Below are 15,251 nucleotides of genomic sequence, written 5' to 3'. Positions count from 1 at the left end.
TCAAGGAGAAGCCTAGAAGACACCAGCGGTGGCTTGTAGCTCAAGAGATAACCCGACCCGACCCTAACTTCTGCGCTACTCCGACATCTCCAGAAGCGTGTCGCTCCCGAGGCCTTCTCGTCTAGGTGCCAGGGTTGACAGAATTAAGAAACGAATTAAAACTTCACTTTGCGCTTTTCTTTGCACCTCCGTGCCAGACCACGCGCGTGGGGAGAATCAAAATCGAACTGCTCCACTCGGTGCAGTAGCATTGATTGATCTTCTTGCCATTTTGTGCCGTGGCCAATCCATACCCACCCACCCACTCTGTGTGTGTGTGTGTGCGCCATTCCGATCGTTAATGTCGCTCGGCAACACACACTTGGGCACGGTCGAGATTGAGATAGCACCGGGAAAGAAGGAGACTTACACCTCCGTATCACCGGGCGGAGTGGCGCGCACCACGTCGTAAGGCGTATGACGATGGCCACACTGACCGTCCGGACTCCGGTCCGGGTGAGACACTTTTTCTCGCATGCTTAAAGTGACATTTTGACTGTTTGTGGATTAAGTCTGCGCCAAGGCAGGGGTGCGTGCGTCAACTTTACATTAATGTCAGTCAGTTTCCCCGGGGGCACTCGCACCCGGACCATCGCCCTGCACAGCCGTACACTGCAGACGATTAGCGCAACGGCGATACGATTGCGGGCAGCGCGAAGATTGATCGATCCTGCCCGGCAACCGAACAGGAGTCATAAATGTGCTCGAGGATCAGTTTTAATTTATTTCCCCTCTTTTGCTGTCGAACTCGCCCCCGTCCCATTTGCACCCACCCCCTGCGCTTCTCGGACGATGTGGACAGACGGTTGTGCAGATGCAACTGGAAATTGCAACCCCCGTTAAAGTCGCCCCACTGGACAGCCAAACCCGGGACACACGATCGCCATCGCTCGTACAAAGTTGAGCTGGAAAATTCTTCAAACCCCCCCCCCCCCCCAAGGGAGGACCGACGGAAGGGGGATGCTTTTGCATAATATTGGCTACTCGAGCTGACTCTTGACTCTATCGCAACTATCTCACTGCACGGGATCGAAGTCGCACGGCCGGAATGACAATCGTTCATTTGCCGGGCTTTTGCTTCCCGATTCCCGATTCCGCAGATCGCCATGACGGTGGGTGTCAGACTATCTTGCGCGAGCGATCATCTTCCCGCTGCCGTGCACGACTCTCGTGAAGGGCTCTTTGGAGGGGTAACAGCAACAGCAACAAACAAACAAAAAAACACACGAAGGGAGCGAACTGCTTTCGCACCATCTGGCAAACTGCCACTCCACAACGCGGACTTCCTTCTGTTGCGTCTTCTAATCCGTATCCGCCAGGTCGCGACCGTTTGCTGTGTGTGTCGGTATGTACTAATAAAACATTCGATATCTTGCGATGTTAGACGACGTCCTCCATCATCTTTTCCACCCTTGCCGTCCCCATTTCACCTCCCCCTCTACCCGGACCAGGGCAGGATCATCGTCATCGGTGCGATCATCGTCGTCATCTGTTCGGGCTCATTATCGTCATGACTCGACGCGATTGCCAGCAAACGCCGACGCGAACCGCCGTTACGATCGCACGCGGGGAGATCGATGATCCTTAATAATGCAAAAAAAAGTACCGTTTCGCCAAGAGCCAAGAGGATCTCGCCCCCAGCACCCGACACCCCGGAGCCCCAAAGGCCGGCGGCCGGAGCCCGGAGGCGTCGAAGCGAAAGTGTGCTTTAGGGCGCACATTTATTGTATGTCATTTGTAATGCTCCGTCTTTTTTGCATTGCAACCCACCCACCCCTTTTACCCCTCGTACCCTCTTCTCCCACCCTCAATGTGTGTTGTATGCGTCCGTTGCTGGTTCTTGTTTTGTTTTCCCTCGACCGGGTTCCGACTGCTCCCTCGCCCGCTTATCGCTATTCAAGACGCAACACCCGCTCACTGCGAGCAGTTGTATACTACGATTCTGTTGTTTGGTTTGCTGCTGTTCCACCAGCGATGATTGCTATTATTCTTGTTGCGATTGGTTTGCTGCAGCGAATAAAAAAGGGGCCCTTACGGCGAATGCGTTTGAGTGCAAAGGGAGCGCACACCTTTTTCCCTTCCCTTGACTCACCCACTGGTCCTTCCTTGTTTCTTCCTCCCGAGTGGGGTGAGTGTGCTTTGCAAAATCTTAAGCTGCTGCAGCTCGCCTGCACTATGATATGCAAATGGATTGTATACACTCTACCGAGCGAGCTTTTGAGTGATTGGATGGAATGCTGCTCAAGAGGTCACCGTTGCCTCGCATTCCCGCTACCTCCACCGTCCTAGACCAGATGGTACAAGATATACCGCCGATCGTGTACGTACGCATCGGTCCCTTCGCAGTTCGTAGTAATTCCTTCGAAAAACAGGCAGCCGCCGCTGTGGAAGTGAAAGACTACGGGATGCGCACGGAACGGTAGGCCGACAGCGCCCAATAGTTAATTATGCCGCGTGACTGACGTAATTATGTAGGCAGAAGTTACGGATTTTGCTGCCCGTGCCGTTTGCGCTGAGATTCATTTATTTAGCCCCTTATTCCCGCCACACGCAGCATAGCCCGCCCGGGTATTTGCCCTTGGATGGAAACGAGGCTTTATTGTGCGACATGATTCGACATTAGCGTCGCGATCGAGATGAATGTTGCACTATTTAGAAAGGGATCTTGGCTGTTGTCGCGAGGTCTTAAGCTACTTCCTTCGTTTGCTCTCGTTGGAAATCTAAATTGATTAAAGGAAAAATATAACATTTTATGTTCTCAATGAGTGAGGAGCGCGGCATACGCGGCACGGTACGTTGTATAGGTGCACTCGTGTGCACTAATATATTTGCTATTATCATGCTTGCAACTTGGCCAACGGTCGCTTGAAACGTAGTAACTATCATTGCAAATGCCATTTGCTGCCATATTGCGTCAACCCGGTTGTCTGTCGGCACTAAAACTTCCAAATCATATATAAATATTCCTCTTCCACCGCGCTACCTATAAACAGCTGACGTAATAAACTTGTGACTGGCTTCCTCATTTCAATAGTTTTAACTATATATATAAGAAATATATATCTATATCTATGTATATATGTATAATCTATATATACTCTATATAATTCACGGTTTTGCACCTGGTGTGTACGTTTCCCTCCATTGTTTTCCATCCGGCGTCACCACGCAGATCACCCACCACCAACCTTAACGCTTCGGTTTTGCTATGCACCCGGCGAATGAGTGACCGTTTCGTTTCCTGTACTGGCCGGGCTAGCACTTGGTTAATAGGTTTGTTCGAAGCAAATAAATACAATCACTCGCTTTCGCTTTCGAACTGTTGGTTTGCCGTGTACCTACCATCGGAACCGAGCGATTCGCTAGAGGAAAAAACCAAAGTAGAAGCAGTGTCTTTCCGGAAAACATTCAACGAATCCGCAACCAAAACCAACGCACACCGAAAACTTATCATAGGCAGACGGTAATTGTGTGTGTGTGTGTGTGTGTGTTTGCCGCTACATCCATTAACACTCAGTTCTGGCTCAGTTTTTTGTTTGGATTACTTGTCAAGAATGTGGAATATCAGTTCGAATACAATATCATGCTGATCGAGATGCAGTGCCGTGGCCTGCCTTTGCAACAATTCCATCACCGCCTGTCCCAACGCATTCGAGTAGAGAGGGGCTAGCGCATTGCCACCGCTGCCCGCTACGTACGCCATCTGGTAGAAAGTGATTCATAATTGTATGTTACAGAAAATAGTCATCAGTGAAAAATTTCGATCATTTAGCATACCTCGCCACGATTGGAACTGATCCGTAGAGCTATTTTGGTAAGACCGTTTGATGCCAGTAGGTCGAGATACTCGATCAGTGCCTTGCAAGCCGTTTTGGCAACCGTCTCCGAAACCTTCGACATGTTGATCGGATCTCCAGGATTGTTCGATTCTTCGTCTCCCTGCAATGGCACAAAGAACGTCATGTCATTACCAAGAGCATTCGTTGCACTTGTAACAAACGCAAGCATACCTTCAGAATAAAGACTTCCGTCCAGCGGATGATGTGATTCGAGTTGGAGTAATCCGTTCCCCGGTGTACCCGTATGCTGGGAACACCGTCAAACGCTTTCCGATCGATCGAGGAAGTTACGCCTATGTTGAAGTTCAGATCATTCGACGTCCATTCGATCGACACCAGCTCCTTCTGGCTTTCGTCACCCTCGGTTGGACCGCAAACGATTTCATAATCTTTCATGGCCTTCAGCGCATCCTTCACGAGCTGCAGCTTCACGGGCGGTATCAAAACCCTTAGTCCATCCTCCAGAATGGTACACCTACCGGTCAGACCCGAGTTGGGCTTGAGCGACCCATCCAGCACCAGGAAACTCGCTCCCGTCACCTTACGCGGCTGACTCTCGATGTCGATCGCTTGCGTCGTGTACTGTGTCGCCTCCGGGCATCCGGACTCCGTGTTCTGTATGCACACCAAGTGACCATCGGCCAGTTTGCTAAAGTTTCCACCCACAGCCATCAGCTGCTCGCTCGAACCGTCCACCACCTTCACCATCTGTTCGTACCGATTGCGCGGTATCAGTATGCTCGTCTTATGATCCTCGAGATGGATCACCATGCCGCGCACGCTCGGTATGGTGTAGCTAAAGTGCCGGAAGTCCGCCAGCAGATTCACGATCGTTTGGGCAATCTCCACGTACACCGATTCCCGCTCGCGTTCACTCACGTGCGGACACGGGTAGTACTGGTAGAGTGCGCCGAGACGTAACATCAACCGGAGCGGGAGCACTTTCGCCCACGGTACCTCCCAACGATGGATCAAAATACCGATCAAGTATGGTGCTTCCGGTGCGATGACCGCCTTCATACATTGGTAGGTGGGCCGTACGTACAGGAACCCGCCGTGGTTCTTCGAACCGAGGAAATTGTTCGATCGTGCGGGTGAAAATCCGAGCTCGGTTATAATATGACCCCGATCTGCTTCGCAGTAGATCTCATTCAGGTGGACAAAGATATCCTTCGGAAGTACGCGCGAGTCACCCAGCACGAGCAGTATGATGATCTCGTCCTGCCCCACGTAATGCAACCCACGCGTCGTGAAATTGATCACAGTTCGATTGATACAGCACGCCAAGTCCACCACCGTCACCAGCACGTGAAAGTTTTTCTGTATCGCAAACGTGAGCGTTACCTCGCGCAATCCTTCCAGCAACGATGCGTCATTTTCGATCTCGACCAGCTTGCTCTCGGTAGGACTGATTCGCTTCAGCACCGGCGGCAGTTTGTTCTCTTCCGGCGGTATCAAGGACGTCAGCTGCCCGCCGGCACGTGGAACGGCGCTGGGGTCTTCATCCACACCGGGCGGTGTTTGGACTCGCGGTTTACGCGATCTGGGTGGAGAGGTGCGCGCCGGTACCGCATCCCAGTTCTGGTCCAGTTCGGTCAGATCACACCCGGGCCGAATACCATCGCTGAAGATAACGTTCTTATCTTTGCGCATGTTCCGTGGAGCTCCCGCGCGCTTCAATACCCCCACCGGAACCATCACCGATATGGGGGACGCCGGTTGGTTGCTAGAGGCCTGCTGCAGCGGTGGAATTACCGAGCAATATTCCATGGGATTATTTGGATTCGGCTGTCTTTGACTACTGACACCTGCAGCCGAAGCCATGCTTCGACCGTCCGCGCTCTGCAGAGCGGCCATCTGATGTTGATCCGCCTCCATGGCCTGTTGCTGTTGGATGCTCAGTATCACATCACACTCGATACAGATTCGTGCCTCCACGTCGCCCAAATACTCCAACTTCGCCTTCAGACAGCAGCAGGACGAACAAAGCACCTGACCACAGGCACGGCAATGGTGACGTCGTTTGATGACGGAAAACTTTTGGTTACATTGCATGCAGAATTTGGTAGAGTTGTCCGGCATCCAGAACGGTTGTATCTTGCCAAGCTGCGCTTGGGCAGGGCTGAGCAGTGGTGTTACCGACATCGGAGCGGCGATGGGCGATTGAATCGGATCAGCAATAGCCAACCGTGAACCGTCGTCCACCAAGCCACCGTGTGCTGGCGCTCTACCTTCAACCGAGGCACCAAAATCATCCGAACTAGTGGAGGATAGCGTGAGCCCTTGGTCGGGTACCATTGCCCGCGATGAGGGAGGTGTATGGCCCGGTGAGGATGGAATACCAACTTCTAAAGAACCGCCCTCACTCACCACCCCATTGCCCAACTCAAGAGACGTGGGTCTCTCAGGATGACTCATCCGGTGGATTTCATCTTCCGGCGAGTCCATCAGGCGACGTTCCGATTCCGTTTCCGTGCAATCGATAAACTTGATCTCACTTCCATCCTCGTCCAAGGGGAAATCGCCCGAAACTTCCGTATCCGCCGGAATGGGAATGTCAAGTGAGGAAGCCGTTGCAAGTGCTCCTTCCGGTGGTTCCACTACTACTGGCCCGACTGCTGGTGGGAGTGGCGTAGTCGCCGCCACCGCCGCTGTCGCTCCCATGGCCAAATCATTAAACTCCAGCGTAGATGCTTGGGATATTAGATCGTCCTCGTTTTCGCCACGGGACGAACTGGGACTGATTTCGTCATCGCTGCGACTATCGATACTGTTCTCATCGGCACGATCCCTCACGATCGTCGGACTGTTCACCAACTCTGCTGTCACTCCTTCAACTTCCGGCTGTGATTGTACTGCCGGGTCCGGCATCGTGATAGAATCTGAGTCTGGTTTCGGGGGCACCGTCGACTCAACATTCACACTACGGAAATCGAACTCTTCCAACTCTTGCAAATAGCTCTCCAGTTCCGTGTCGGACACATCGTCCATCGTCGATTCGAATCCGACCACCGGTTTACGCTCATCGTCCGGATCATGCGGCTTGCCGGCCCGTTCCACATCATCCTGTTCCGTCGTTTCTATCTCATCCTTCGCCACTGGGGCACCCTCGACGAGTCCATTCGCTTCGCGACCTAACGGTGGTTGGCCGCTCTTCGTGAGGTCCACAGCTACGATGGAGGAGATGGAAGAGATTCCTTCCAGGTTTATCACATCATTGCTCAGCGTGTCCGAGTACAGGCTGTTCTTGTAGGAAAAAGCTGACGTATCCTGGGCATCGGCCGCTGTCGCTCCTTTCCGTGCGCCTCCTTCGTTGGTGGTGGCCAGTGTCGTCATCGAGGACGTGTCCAGAACGTAATCGTCGGCACTGATTGAAGACAGTTCCTCGGGTAGCTTTTCATGCCCATGCCCAAGCGCTCGTTCACCCTTAACGTTCTGCTTGTCTGCGTCCTCAGCATCGCTGCTTGATGCTGAAGAAGACGCGGACGATGACGCCGAAGAGGAATGCGCGGAAGAAGAGGCCGACGAGGAGGCCACTCTCGAGGAACAGCAGGACACCGATGAGGCGGAAGAATCGGGTGACGTCGTCGGAGAGGACACAACATGCTGCGGAGAAGTTGGAACAGAAGATGACGTTGCTGCCGCCGACGACGTTTTCACGTCGGATGAAATCGAAGAGGTCGACGGTGGCGTCAACAGTGGCTTTCTTTCACTCGGTATGCCCAGATCATGGGAGTCATTCAGGATTGTATGCTTCACACCACCCAATTCCGTACCGCCGGCGTTCACGTACTCGTTAAGACTTGAAAACACCGTTGACACATTAACTACGTTGGCCTTAAATTTTAACTTTTCCTGGGACACGGGAGCCGGTCCCATCGACGTCTGCTCCGACGTGCCATTCACCGAGACTCCCGGTTCTCGAGCAGTCGACGTTGCATCTGTAACACAAAGCACACACAAGGTCAACATGGTCGGTACGAGACTTTCCCCGTCAAAAGCCATACTCACCTGATGCCTTTGTAACAGCAGCACTGTTGCCATCATCTTCATTTAGCTCTAGATCATCCAACACCTTGTCAATGTCCACCAAATCCATTGTGTGGGTTTCTCCGACGTACACAATCGGAACCACCCTTTATGTGATCGATCAAGGACACTCGTTTGTCAATCCGTCCCCCAAGCTAGCACAGTAGCGTTTTCATAGGAGAAGTCGCGCGTTCTGTGCTGCCACTGCACTGCAACCAAAGAAAACATTTACCCAGAGCAATTGCAGAACGATTACGATTACAGCACCATGTTTCGGGTGCTCTTATCACTTCTGTTTACAGGGGTCGTTACTGATCGTACCGCAAACAGCAAAGAACATGCTGAAAGGGTTCTGCTATGATTTACATAGTTTTTAAGCACAATAATTACCTAAATCTCCTACTAAAGACTATTATTACGCCGAATTATGTCCACACATATTTTTTGCTTTTGCTTACAACCTGTTTATCATCCGTCAAACCAGCGCCATGAATGGGAGGCTATGTCATGAGTTGGCTCTTTGACGTTTGAATGTCCTGTAGAAAAATGAACCAATTTGACAGCTTGCGTAGATAGAAAGACAATTCCGCAAATAAACAAACTGATTCATACGTTTTGCGAGGGAATGAAATTTCCTGCATTTCTTTTCTTTTCTTTCACTGTGTAAATGGAAATGTGGAAATCCAAACTCTAGGTAATATTCATTTGCTCTGTTTATCAGTATAACTTGTAAGACCCTTATCTGCACCCCAATCCTCTCATCATCATCGATCGTCGTGGATTGTGTGCAGTCCCTGAGAATCTCCTATCACAAGTAATGCCAGCTTGATGTTTGCCTTTGTTTCGATGCTTTTGTCTCGCACCACGTCGGCTTGTTTCGTTAGCACTTTAATTTTCATTTCCACAAACCGCAAAGCTTCCTCGATTTTAAACTCCACGTAAACCTTCAGTCCAATGTCTACCAAAATGTGATCAACGTTGTCTGCCCGGGCCTTCATGAACATGTTGCCACCGATGTTAACCTGCGTCTTGAATCCTTCATTACGGTCTTGCCCTAGGATAGTTTCAATCATATGCTTCAACTGTACGTATTCCATAATCTCGCCGTTTAGCTCCTTCAGTAGTTTTTCATACAGCCGCAAATCTTCCTTCAGATGTTCATGGACAAAATTTTCCACGTTCTCTGCGGACATTCGTTCGGTGACCATTCTGTAACGTTTATATGTGCTGAAAGATGAGAAAAGAGGTTATTTTCAGTGAAGATTTATTATGTTTAAAGCTTACCTAATTAAGAGTCAAATTTGGCACGATAACTTCTCCAAGACGAGCTGAAAATTCTAAGCAAGCGAAACCCTTTTGTGGAGCCCTTTACAGGGAAAATCGCATCAACTGCACTGAAGTTGTTCCCAAACTGTTATTAAGCGTATTTAAACCATATTAAACTCACAACAAACTAAACATATAAACCGACTTTTGAGCGATCTCGATTCGTACGCTCGGAATGCATTTTGCAGAGTGCCGAAAACAAAACAACATATGACGTTTATCAGAAAATAACCCAAGCAACGGAACCAAATTCTCCAATCAACAAAATGTTGCTTTCGTATGCGGAAACATTTCAACTGCTGAATAGATAGTCGCACAAATAGAAAAGCAATGAAAAAAGGATTTGGTGGCCAAATTAAATCTGTATGCATTTCGTAAAGCAATCCAAAGGCAGTCGGGATGATGTTTTTGACTGTAGAATTGTTTTGAAGATACGCGCCCGTATCTAAATTCGACCAATTCACCCTGTAATATTACTATATGAAAAAACAGCACATTGCATATCATCAGGTGCGCAACCAACCAGCAGCACTAGCGCCATCTTTACGCGATGTTTCACAACATCCTTCTTTGCGCTCTGTTGGTGGGATGTGGTAGCAAACTAATCTTTGTTCTTGCAGTTTCTTTTGAAACCATCGTTTTTTCCACAACAATCAGAGGTATTTTAAAATCATTCTAAAGACATCAGCCGATGGTTGTAAATTTTGTAGACGTATACGGTTGACCATGTAAAAACGAATACTTTGTAAAAGTTTCATTAAGTTCATAGGGTGGCTAGAAAGTAAAAATAGTATATAAAGGATCCACTCTCAGTCATTGTCATAGATTTACAAATGATTTGAAAAATCAGCAAAAGTTCCATAACCTTGAATGCTACACACCCTTACATTCGAGCAAACAGTCTGATGGCGTAAATCGACTAGTATTTGTTCATAAAAATGACTACCAATTTGCAGTGGATAGTTGACAGTAATGGTCACTTATTCACACGATACTAAACCGTTTCGCCATTGCATGCACATAAGCTGCTAAAATCTGTGCGCTTACGTATAAAAGCGTGGAATCGTACGGGGCAGCGTTGCCAGTCCCAAGAAGACCCAATTGGAGGAGCGAAACATGCCTCGTCAAAGTTGTGTTTTAGTGATATTGATGATCTTCGTCGTTTCGTTCAATGAAGCGACCGGACGAAGTGTAAGGCATCGTTGTGGTTCTTCGCAAAACAGGCGTTAAGATGTCCGATTCGCAATGTTTGTGCTTCCACTCCGTCCTTCCAGTTGGATCGTTCGCGTCGGGATGCGGTGGCAGATGGCATCGAGGTGGAGCTGTCCGCTTCTGGGGAGCAAAACCGTGCCGCAATTCCGGTGATCAGCGACATTCAGCGTGTGGAGAAAATAGCCGATCTGCTGATTTCCATCGGCGAACACGTCATACCAGCACTGTTGGACGGTTTGGCCGAGCAGGTAACGGCGGCTACACCGGAACGAAGGCTACTGCACCACGTCGACAAAATGGCGGCTCCAGAGCAAACGTTGTAGCGTTGCAAATAAGCGCGCCTGTATAGAGGATCATTATTAACCATCGATTTATTAGCACCCTTGTACAAACTCCTTTCCGACACATTCGTACAGCCAAAGACCCCCTAGCGTCTAGCACTATCTACACAGTTCGGGCAGTCAGTCAGCCCGTCTACATCGCTTCCTCGACCGGCTTGTGACTCGTCTTCACGTACGCCAGAAACGTCGTCCAGATGAGGCTGAAGAACCCGGCGATGACGATCTGGTTCTTCGGCCGGACCAGCGAAAAGTTCACCGTCTGTACGACCGGCCAGTAGAAGAACCCCACCTTGTACGTGTCCCAGAACTTGGAGCGCACCTCGTCGCCGGCTTCCCTCTGCGAACGGCGCTCCAGGATGCTCATGCCGTAGAAGAACAGCACGATCGCGAACGGATCGTACGCGCCCTGCTCGGTGAACGCCTTGGCCAGCGAGGACCGGAAGTCCGTCCGGGGCCACATGATGTTGGCGCAGCGCATCCAGCAGTACAGCATCGGGGCGGACACGAACGTGCCGTACAGGCTGTAGCGCAGACACCGCTCCCAGTCGTAGTTCTTCGGCCGCTTGCCCTCGAACGTCTGCTGAATGAGGCAACCGACGGGCCAGAGCGCCGAGTAGGAAATCATCCCCCGCAGGATCTTGTACTCATTCGTCACCTCTACGATGAATTTCCACCACATGTTGCCGGCGAGGGTTGTTTAGCTGGAGCTGCAAAGAAATAAAAGTCAAAACAAACCGTGTGTGGGTGAGTGAGCAGGGGGAGGGGGCGTAGAATTCGTGCGCGCTCGGTACGTTATTACCCCACTGGAGACGGCGATGGAAAATCAATAAACTTAAAGTAGGCCATCCGACCCCGGTGGGCCCGCGGGAGACGCGCAAGTCCGCGACGACGCGTAAACCATCACACCTCCACAAGCGAACGACCGCGTCAGCTGACTCGGGGGCCGCTGATGGTCGAAGCAAGTTCAAGGCTTTTCTCTCTCCCCACTACATCGCGTCATCGTCGCTTACGCTATAACGCACATTACACGAGCGTGAGCGTGGGTTTATTGCGAACTGGTCCCACTGTGTCTCTCAATCGAACGAGTGTGAGTAGTCAAATTTGAAGACTATTTAGTGGATGTTTCCTGGATGTTTTATCATCCATCTAGAACAGCTCAATGTGTCAGGAAAAACAGAAAAAAACTGCAAGCAATTGTGACGTAAGAGGGATGAAAAATCAACCAAACATTCGATTTCCCGAGAGAATTTTCCAGCTCGTTCGAAATACCACGGAACATATGTTCGCATCGAAGGTTGAGAGCCGCGTGGCTATATTGCGCATCAAGTGACCCTCTCTCGACCAGCCCGGCTAGCTCAGTCGGTAGAGCATGAGACTCTTAATCTCAGGGTCGTGGGTTCGAGCCCCACGTTGGGCGCACGGAATATTTTTTTTCACAGGATCTCGTCGTATATTTTAATTTGATAACAATTTTCCTACAATTCGCCTTAATACTACCCCCCTTAAACCACCGAGGGATCTCAAATGATCAAACTTTCATCGTAAGAGCGGCATTAAAATAGATGTTTGCCTTGCATCGATCGAAGTTGCTGCCACGAGGATGAAAGACTTGGGTTCTGTGCGGAGTGCAACTTTTGCTGAAAGTTTTCTAATTTATGCCGTCCGTTATCTGCTAACCACCCGTGGACGACCAAAGGGAAACGGTGTCAAAGTAGGGTTTCCCTTGCGAGCCGCTAGGCACTTTTCCGGACGACGACGACGGCTGTTTTCCTTTGGACGACCCAGTGGTGCATTGTGGCTGGAGCAGCAATTTAAAGAAATTGCGAAGCATTTATTCACCACAGCGTCTGAGAGTTCCGTGCGTGTTGTATGCAAATGCCCTGATTCCAGGGTCTGCGCGAGGGTGTGGGGAAGAATGCAGATAGTCCCCCGCGGCTAGCAAAGGGTAGTTCTTATCGGAGTAATAATTTATGATTCCTAGCACAGAAGTGCATCGGACACCCACCCCCTTATCGCTTCCGGGGGTGTTGGAATTCTCGTGTGGGAACTGCATCAAGAAACCACCCCCAACGCTGCACTGGTCGAGGGTGGTGCGCCCATTTAGCAGAGTGTTGAGCGTTAGCACCCGTGAGAAAGGGCATCGAAAAAGCGCTTCTGTCATCGTGTGCATGATGATTCGGAATTTTTATGCGCCATTTGCAGTTCCTGCGCTTGGCATGGAGTGGGCCATGGGGTTTCCTTTGCTGCTCGCAAGCAACCGCCTTGTGCAGCAGCCTCATCACCGCGTGATAGTGATTGTTGGCAGCCAATTTTGACGAATTGTTCCCTGCAGCACACCCACACTGGAGGGTGTTTGGGAGGACAAGCACCTAAAATGTGACCTGCCTTTGTCCTGGTGCACAACAAAGATAACGACAATGTGATGAATGTCGCGTAGGAAAGTGGAAGAAGCCGTACCAAATCGACCACCACTCGCAAGCGACTGATTCGATCTATTTGTCTGTCGTATTTATCTGCCCATGGTGGACGTCGTCCGTCATCTCCAGAGCGACACATGTTATTCACCCCAACCAGGGACGGTTGGAACAGTGCGGGGCACACACATTGGTTCGTCCGCTCGATATGAAGCACGACACGTAATGACACATTCCACAAAGCAATGGTTCTCCGCTGTCTGTCCCGCGCATGCGAGGGCCGATTGGGGCTTCGGGTGGCACATTGCTAACAACATAATTACATATTTACTTTTGCTCACTGACTAGCGCGGGACGGGATTTGAAAGTTGCTCCAAGACGGCCAGCAAATGAGATCGAATTGGTGCAGAATGGGAGAACGAAGCAACAACCATACTGTCCCGAGTGCAATGGCTCACGGTTGAGTGGACCATCATTTGTGAGTGGCAGTTAAACTAATGCATTGACATTAAAGCAATTGATGGTTTACTTATTATTTGAATGGCATAAAGCGTACCTTTTTATATTAATGTTAAGCCTCCATAATAGTAGGCATATGAAAGATTCCATAAAAATGCCTTAGTAACCGCACTATAAATGATCTTTTTTGGATTTATCATCAGCTTAATCAAAGATCTGAGATGTCTTGTTCAAATTCAATTTCAAATGGGCCTCACTAAGAATCTGTGGCAGGAAACAGTCCATGATCTTCTAATATTTTAACGATTCTGGTGGGACCAATCCTAAATCCTGTATTGTGAGCGGTTTCGGTTTGCTTTAATAAAATTGAGCTGTTTCAGCTGTGTATCTGCCTTAACCTTAACAGTTGGATTGGAAAACGAAAGATCACTTGAGACACCCTGCTACAACCTTCTTAATGAGTCTTATTTCCTCTTAATGTCTCCTAAAACTAACATTTTCTTATCTATTTCCTAACATTCTGTAGTAAAGCTAACATCTCCGTAAGCTACGGATGTCCAAACTATATCAGGAAAAAGCCATCTTCATCTGAGGTTCCTTCCTCGAGATCTGGTTTCCGGTGTGAGTCTGTTGCAAAACGATCCTTCAGCACTTCGTTAGCAGACGCCGCTTTAATTATGTTTATTCAACGACGCTCAGGACATTCTACGCTGTTTGGTTCGTCGCTCGGCACGACTCCCGTCCAATCCAACCGTTCTTCGGCGATTGTCCTCAAAAAAGAAAGGTGGGAGTTAAAAATTACATACTTCGCAATTCGCGACACCCTCGATGTGAAAATGTGCAAAAACGACATCTCACGATACACAGCCAAGCCAACCAGCCAGACAATCTCTCGCTGTACGCAGTATATTCCGGTGTGAAGACGGTGGCCACGTGCCTGCGAAAGGTGGTTGTGCGATGAATTATTACAATTTAAAGCAATGCAACTGCCGCTCGCACACTACATTCATGCATTCGTGTACCATCACCACTCGCTCTTCGGGGGTGAATATTTGGATTGGCCAGAAAGAAGGTGGAAAATTATCTGCCCCAGTGCCTCCCCGCGGAAAATGGTGGTGGCCCGCATGAAGTGGGTAGCGCAGTTTGTTGCTTTGGAGCAGGCGACGAGGCTGCAGAGGGGAGGGCCCCAAACACACGACGAGAGATGAAGGCACGTCTGTCCGTGTACGCGGGCTTCATAATTTACGTTCATTTAATCATACGAGCTGATGAATTAATTGTTCCGACAGCGATAGCCGGGACAGCTGAGCCCCGCCGGCAGGCACGTACAGGCCCCGTGTGCCGAGTAGGCGAAGTGCACTGTTATAAATTACCTTGGATAACCTCGCAGCTGAAAATCGGTGGCCCACATTCGCGACAGACCATATTTGTACGCCACTGGTCACACTGGCAGTGGGAATCGCAAATGGGTTTTTTTTTTACAGGAAAGTAACGTTAGAGTAGAGTCGCTTGGGTTCTTTGTTTTGCTCTACTAAAGCGAAATGCTGCTGCATACATTGTGGTGTAAATTATGTTGAGAACATGCGGCAATA

General features: G+C 49.7%; 4 protein-coding genes and 1 non-coding gene across 5 annotated transcripts; 2 read left to right on the top strand and 3 right to left on the bottom strand.

Moving 5' to 3' along the window:
- Positions 1-3,580: 3,580 nt before the first annotated feature.
- LOC128708044 (zinc finger FYVE domain-containing protein 9) lies at positions 3,581-7,977 on the bottom strand. The gene is made up of 4 exons (XM_053803002.1): positions 7,890-7,977; positions 4,050-7,819; positions 3,817-3,978; positions 3,581-3,742 (listed from the first exon to the last, which is right to left on the bottom strand). Exons 1-4 carry the CDS (start codon positions 7,975-7,977, stop codon positions 3,581-3,583), a joined length of 4,182 nt encoding a protein of 1,393 aa, XP_053658977.1.
- A 694-nt stretch (positions 7,978-8,671) lies between these two features.
- On the bottom strand, positions 8,672-9,115 carry LOC128708597 (protein UXT homolog). The gene has a single exon (XM_053803576.1). It carries the CDS (start codon positions 9,113-9,115, stop codon positions 8,672-8,674), a length of 444 nt encoding a protein of 147 aa, XP_053659551.1.
- A 1,234-nt stretch (positions 9,116-10,349) lies between these two features.
- On the top strand, positions 10,350-10,768 carry LOC128709108 (uncharacterized). Its single transcript, XM_053804092.1, has 2 exons — positions 10,350-10,424; positions 10,508-10,768. Exons 1-2 carry the CDS (start codon positions 10,350-10,352, stop codon positions 10,766-10,768), a joined length of 336 nt encoding a protein of 111 aa, XP_053660067.1.
- Positions 10,769-10,919: 151 nt separating this feature from the next.
- LOC128708579 (mpv17-like protein) lies at positions 10,920-11,465 on the bottom strand. Its single transcript, XM_053803558.1, has one exon. It carries the CDS (start codon positions 11,463-11,465, stop codon positions 10,920-10,922), a length of 546 nt encoding a protein of 181 aa, XP_053659533.1.
- Positions 11,466-12,130: 665 nt separating this feature from the next.
- On the top strand, positions 12,131-12,203 carry Trnak-cuu (transfer RNA lysine (anticodon CUU)). Its single transcript has one exon. It is a non-coding gene; the product is annotated as a tRNA-Lys (tRNA).
- The last annotated feature ends 3,048 nt before the right edge of the window (positions 12,204-15,251 follow it).

The sequence above is a fragment of the Anopheles marshallii genome, chromosome 2, assembly GCF_943734725.1.
Source record: "Anopheles marshallii chromosome 2, idAnoMarsDA_429_01, whole genome shotgun sequence".
Taxonomy (NCBI): Eukaryota; Metazoa; Arthropoda; class Insecta; order Diptera; family Culicidae; genus Anopheles; species Anopheles marshallii.
This window is presented reverse-complemented; position numbering and strand designations above follow the sequence as displayed.

Bases quoted from the DNA above. Each gene is read 5' to 3' on its own strand.
- LOC128709108 (XM_053804092.1), top strand. From the start codon at position 10,350: ATGCCTCGTCAAAGTTGTGTTTTAGTGATATTGATGATCTTCGTCGTT. The intron at 10,425-10,507 runs GTAAGGCATCGT...CCGTCCTTCCAG, and splicing joins ATGAAGCGACCGGACGAAGT to TTGGATCGTTCGCGTCGGGA.
- LOC128708597 (XM_053803576.1), bottom strand. From the start codon at position 9,115: ATGGTCACCGAACGAATGTCCGCAGAGAACGTGGAAAATTTTGTCCAT.
- LOC128708579 (XM_053803558.1), bottom strand. From the start codon at position 11,465: ATGTGGTGGAAATTCATCGTAGAGGTGACGAATGAGTACAAGATCCTG.
- LOC128708044 (XM_053803002.1), bottom strand. From the start codon at position 7,977: ATGGATTTGGTGGACATTGACAAGGTGTTGGATGATCTAGAGCTAAAT. The intron at 3,979-4,049 runs GTATGCTTGCGT...GTGCCATTGCAG, and splicing joins CGGAAGTCTTTATTCTGAAG to GGAGACGAAGAATCGAACAA. The intron at 3,743-3,816 runs GTATGCTAAATG...ACTTTCTACCAG, and splicing joins TCAGTTCCAATCGTGGCGAG to ATGGCGTACGTAGCGGGCAG.